The 5,951-nt window shown below is 35.1% G+C and overlaps 1 protein-coding gene and 1 non-coding gene across 2 annotated transcripts in view; both read right to left on the bottom strand.

Annotated features, from left to right (window-relative positions):
• Positions 1-611: 611 nt before the first annotated feature.
• On the bottom strand, positions 612-775 carry LOC111814123. The gene has a single exon (XR_002819194.1). It is a non-coding gene; the product is annotated as a U1 spliceosomal RNA (small nuclear RNA).
• A 2,069-nt stretch (positions 776-2,844) lies between these two features.
• The window catches only part of LOC101575948 (uncharacterized protein C4orf17 homolog), a 21,426-nt gene continuing 18,319 nt past the window's right edge, over positions 2,845-5,951 (bottom strand). Inside the window, 1 exon segment of the mRNA XM_012512765.1 lies at positions 2,845-2,958. Within this exon segment, the coding sequence (XP_012368219.1) occupies positions 2,845-2,958 (114 nt within the window).

Genomic DNA, 5,951 nt, shown 5'->3' with positions numbered 1-5,951 from the left:
CCCACAGGCCATCCAGAGTCTCCATAGTTTTTTGGGTTCATAATTTTTCTACACAAATACTATTAGATTTTGTTTTTTAATTTTGTACTCTGCTAAATTAATGATGCTGGTTATTAAAACTAATAGTATTTTTGGTGGAATTCTTTGGACATCTATGTAGAGTATCACCTCATTTACAAGCAATAATAATTGGAATTCTTCATATATATATTTTTTTCTGTCTAACCAGTCTATCTAATATTTTGAGTACTATATCAAATAGAAGTGGTGACAATGGGCATCCTTATCTTGTTCCTTATTTTAGAGGGAATGATTTTCATTGTTCCCCATTTAATATGCTGCTAGCTGTTGGTTTGTAGTAAATAGCTTTTATGAAATTCAGGTATGGTCTTTTATACAAATTTTCTTTAGAGTCTTACCTTGAAGGAATATTGTACACTGTTGAAAGTCTTTTGTGCACCTATTGATATTGTATGTTTTTTGACTTTGACCTGCTTATGTAATGTATTACACTTCTTTTTTTTTTTTTTTTGTAGAACCAGGGATTGAACTCAGGACCTTGACACCATGCAAGGATGAAAGATACAAGAAATTTCTTTTAAACTTGAAATCAGGGGAAAGCTAAAACACAGTCCCCCAGTGCCACAAATTATGCAGTCGAGTTTCCTACATTTGGGGAAATTGCAGGGGTCAGCACATCCAGAGTGCAATGGCTAAGCCTCCCCCCGGGAAACCCACCTTCACGATCATGGTATCTCCCCTGCCACATAAGTATGTGTGTTGCACTTATTGATTTGCATAAATTGAACTACCCTTGATTCTCTGGAATAAAACTTTGGTCATGACGTATTTTTTTGATGATTTGCTACATTTTATTCACTATAATCATTTTGAGGATTTTTGAATCTATATTCATTAAGGGTTTTGGTCTATAGTTTTCTTTTTCAGTTTAGTCCTTATCTGGTCTTACAATGAGTGTTGTACTGGCTTCCCTATATAAAATTGGGAGCATTCTGTCCCTTTTGACTTCTTTCAAGAGATTGAGAAGTATTGGTGAGACAACAGTTAAAAATTTTGCAGAATTCAGCAGTGTACTCATCAGATCCTGGGCTTTTCTCAGCTGATAGATTCTTTATTGCTGTCTCAATTTCATTCATTGTTAGGGAGTTGTTATTCAGCATTTTTGTGTCCTCCTGCTCAGGTTGGGTAATTTGTATATGCCTAGGAATCTGTCCATTTCTTCAAATTTCCAATTTGTTGGAATATTACATTTTATAGTTGCTACTATCTTCTGTATTCGATAGTGTTTGTTGTGCTATCATTCCCGCCATTTCAAAGTACAGCCATGTCTTTTCTATCTTTCTCTTGGTAAATTTGGCTGTTTGTATATTTTGTTCATTCTTTTGAAGAACCAGCTTTTTAGTTGGTTGAATCTTTGTATTGTTTTTTTTTAAATCTTGATTTTATAGATTTCTACTATAATCTATACAATTTCCTTCCTTAATTTCATTTTTTGATTAAATTTCATGAGAAGGAAATAGCAATGAGACAGTTTCAAAACAGGCTATTAGGGCAGTTACAATAATTAATACCTTGCATATTGTTGTCTTCACAGTAATTATTTATAGTACAAGATGCAGACATGATAGCTTGTCTAAACACTATTAGTACAAATCTTTCTTTTTATTGACTAAGAGAAAGTAGCTGTACATCTATCCTAACTAGTTTGTATATATATATACAAAATGGTCCTTCATTTATATCCACTTTTTTGTTTACTTTTGTCAGAGATGAGTGTTCCATTGCCATTCAAATATTGTAGGTGTTTTAATTCAGCAAAATAACCCAATATAGTCCAATAATCCATAATAGTAGTGGGTTATCAGCATAACTGGCAGTGTTAGAAGTTGTTGACTTGAGCCTTTCACAGGTCAGCATATTAATATGGCATTACTTTTTATGCCACATAGTTGTACATTTCTGCTGGATGGTTAAGACAAAGATAAAGCAAGATCCAAATAACTAAAAGTGGAACTTTTGTATCTGACAAGGTCAGTCAAATCCCCTCATGATTTATGTTGAAACCATGTATAGTAGTTTGTAGATCTTTTGACAGTGTCAGCCATCTGGATGAGTCATGGCCATTGCTTGACCAATTTGCTTTCTGTGAAAGCCTAAGAAAATGTTTTTCTCTCTAGGTGACTCTCCCTAGGCATACTCTACATTTTTGATCACTTTCCTCCTTAATCTGATAATCTTGAACAGAAAATTTGGAACACCCCTGAGTTAGAGGATGTTACAGTACAGGTTCACTGATGTCCTGAGTCCTCACTGACCTTGAAGGGCTAGGGCCAAAATATTAGCAATCCTTGTAGTTCTTCTTTTTCTTTAATTTTTTATTCTGCAAACTTAAGTTGTTAACCCTCCAGAAGAGAATCTTAATGATATTATTACCCTAGAACATAGGCTGTTGAGCTTTACATCAGTATCATCTGAATATCAAAAACCTTAGACAAGATGGACCAGGTATTTCCATCAATCATTGATATGCTAAACTTTAAATTTGTATGGAATGTGAAAAAATAAAAACATATTAAAGAAAATAGAAACAAAAATTACAAATTTTTACACAGAAATCTATAAATCTAATCAAATACAACATTGCAGCATGAGAGTCCTAAGGCATGCTGCATTTTGGATTCATTGAATGACTAGTATGCATGTGGTTGAATATACAGCACTACATGATTCTGACACATAAACAGTGGGAAAATAATAGTGCAGCCTTATCTTTCCAAACCCAAGGACTTTGGCAGATTCTCAATTTCTGACGGTAACTTGAATTCAGTACTTAGAGGTATTTATCTTAATCTCACCTTTTGTATTTGCATGAAGCAGCCACTGTAGAACTTCTGCCAGAGAATCGGTGTGTAAAATGTCACAGAGCTTCGCCAGGATCTGACAGAGAAAAGTTACATAGTGAACATGGAAATGTTACAGGGTTTGCAAGGTTTCTTTCAGCTTCAAAATCTTACATTCCCCAAATTTAGTCTGTAAGTAAAATCCACTGGGATTTTAGTTTAGGAGCCAGATTGCAACATTACACAGTGAACCTTAGCAAAACACCACTTGAACTATACTAGTTTAGGCAATGCTGTGTGCATTTCTTGTCTTACCTCTGTTCAGCTCCATGTCTTTAAGTAGGATCAGTTCACCACGGTTGGGGGACAAATAATTTCCCACTGTGCCATGGTTAGAGCACAGTTCTGCTAGTTACAGAACTGCCCCATCTACACTGCTCCTTCCCATCCTGTGAATAAGAGCGATGTAGTCTGAGCTGGATTCATCTTTTCATCTCAGTTCTTTATACCTCTGGGATTGTTCCAGTGGGATAGGAATGTAGATCTGTTTTGCCACTCAGAATGATAGATAATTATATATATAGTTATTATATGTAGGCATATATTATAGTTTAAGTATAAGTGATATAGTTGAGAATGTGAACTAATTAATGAAAGTGGATTATAATAAGCTTTAACATAAAAGTATAGAATAGTAAGCATGTTTAATGTAGATTTTAATTTGAACTTATTTATGTCTACTATTAGACATATTTGGAATTCATATCTGTCTCTTAAGCTTCAGTCCTGGATATCCATTTTCCTTTTAAATGTATCTACTTAGGCATACTATATATACTTTGAACTGAAAATAGCTAAAACTAAACCTATATTTCCTCTTCCTAAAACCTGCTTCAAACTTCTTCTCCCTCCCAGTACCCTGCATTATTGAACAGCACTGGCGTACAGAGATTCTACAAGCTGGAGCCCAGACTCATCCCAGACACCGCCCTTGCCCTTTTCTGAAAAATCTACCAACAACTTGGTTCAGTAAATTTTATCTTTTAAATATTTTCTAAGCTTTCTTCTTTATCATTGCTACCTTAATCCAGTCTAAAGCAGTATCACTTCTTGCTCGAGCTGCTACAGCGAACTTCCTCCTCATCACTCTGGAAGAAATTTTTTTTTCCTGTGTATTTGGTACAGGGTCTCTCTGTGCAACTTGGACTTGTAGTGATCCTCCTGTTTTAAGCCTTCTCAGATCTGGGATTACAGGCATGCACCACCACACCTGGTCTCAGTGGCTGGTTCAGGACACACTGGGGCAGGACCCACAACTAGCAGAAATTTTAAGTTACCATTTCAGTGAATATTTATGTCAAATATTGAGCTGGACTTCCAGAATAACAGAAGTATAGTGAAGGGGCTGAAAAATCAGCTGTTGTAAATAGAACTTTAGCATAGTTTAACATTTCTGTCCTTGGTAATGTCAGGTTATAGCAGAAAACACATTAATTACTCTAAATTTTATAATAAATCAACAACCATAGCAAGAACAGAAAAAGAGCCCTTAGGGCAGTGGAGGCAAACCTATGGTCATATCTGCAGTAAGCACACAAAGCCCTCTCTGTCACCGCACAAGCTAAGTGCGTGAAGTTAGTTTGTTTTGCTAAAGTGAAACCTCAATATTCAGGCTTAATTGCAGTGTTGAGATTTTTCAATAAATAAGTGGGTTTTGGTTTACAGTTTGGGCACTGAGTCTCTAAAAAGTTTGTCATCATTGCCTTAAGGTATTTTCTAGCCTACACTGCCTCTGTTGTTGTTTTAAAAATTAGTATAGTGATTGCACATCATTTATCACTTCTTTTAACTTGTAAATCACCTACATCCTAGAGACATAATTATCCTTTTAATGAAAGGTACAGTAAGTGGTCTTAGGAAACCCACATGGGAACTTTGTTATGGGACCCTGAGCAGGCACACAGTGGGCCTCAGGAGCTCCCAATCCCTTGAGATAAAGCTAGTTCTGGGCTTATGCAGAGATTCTTAGCCTGCCAAATCAGGCATCAGAGGTTCAGGGTGGATGACCATTCCAAAAGTTTTATTTTTTTATTATTTTTAAAAATTTTTCCTGTGTCTAAACATAATTTGTCACTGTGCTAATTACAATTCCCACAAAAATAAATAAATAAATAAATAAATAAATAAATAAAAATTTTTATTCATTTTAATGAGAAAATAGCAATGAAACAGTTTAAAAACAGGTTAGTAAGATAGTCACAATAATTCATACATTGCATATTATTGTTATCTTCATAGTAGTTATTCAGAGGACAAGATGCAGACATGATATCTTGTCTAAACAATATTAGTAAACCTTTTTTCTCATTGAACTAAGAGAAAGTAGCTGTATATCTATCCTATTTCGTATATACATATATTTTCTTCACTACAAAATGGTTGTTTATTTATATCCCCCTTTTTGTTTCGTTTTGTCAGAGATGGATTTTTCATTGCTGTTAGAAAAGCTGTATTTGGAGAAGTCTTTAAAGGACCTTTTCATACTTGATGCTGGTTCAAATAGTGTAGGTACTTGAACTCAGCAAAATAACCCAATATAGTCCAATAGTCCATAACAGTACTGGGTTATCAGCAGAACTGGCAATTGTCAGAAGTTGACTTAGGTCTTTTACAGCTCAGCATATTAATATGGCATTACTTTTTCTTTTCTTTTTTCTTTTTTTGTGGTACTGGGGATTGAACTCAAGACCCTGTGCTTGCCAGACAAGCGCTTATTCTACTGAGCTATCTCCCTGGTTTACAGTTTGGGCACTCAGTCTCTAAAAAGAGACTGGCATTACTTTTTATACCTCGTGTTTATACTTTTCTTCTGGATTATTAAGACCAACATACCTCACAGACCTAGAGAAATCACTGCTAAAATTTATTTGGAACAAGGAAAAAACCTAGAATAGCAGAGGCAATCCTGGGCAACAAAGGCAAGGCAGGAGGCATTATAACTCCTGACTTGAAATTATACTACAAAACTACTTTGATAACATCAACATGGTACTGGCACAAAAAAATAGACCTGAGGATCAGTGGAATAGA

This window comes from Octodon degus, unplaced genomic scaffold (assembly GCF_000260255.1).
Source record: "Octodon degus isolate 3935 unplaced genomic scaffold, OctDeg1.0 scaffold00272, whole genome shotgun sequence".
Lineage (NCBI taxonomy): Eukaryota > Metazoa > Chordata > Mammalia > Rodentia > Octodontidae > Octodon > Octodon degus.
This window is presented reverse-complemented; position numbering and strand designations above follow the sequence as displayed.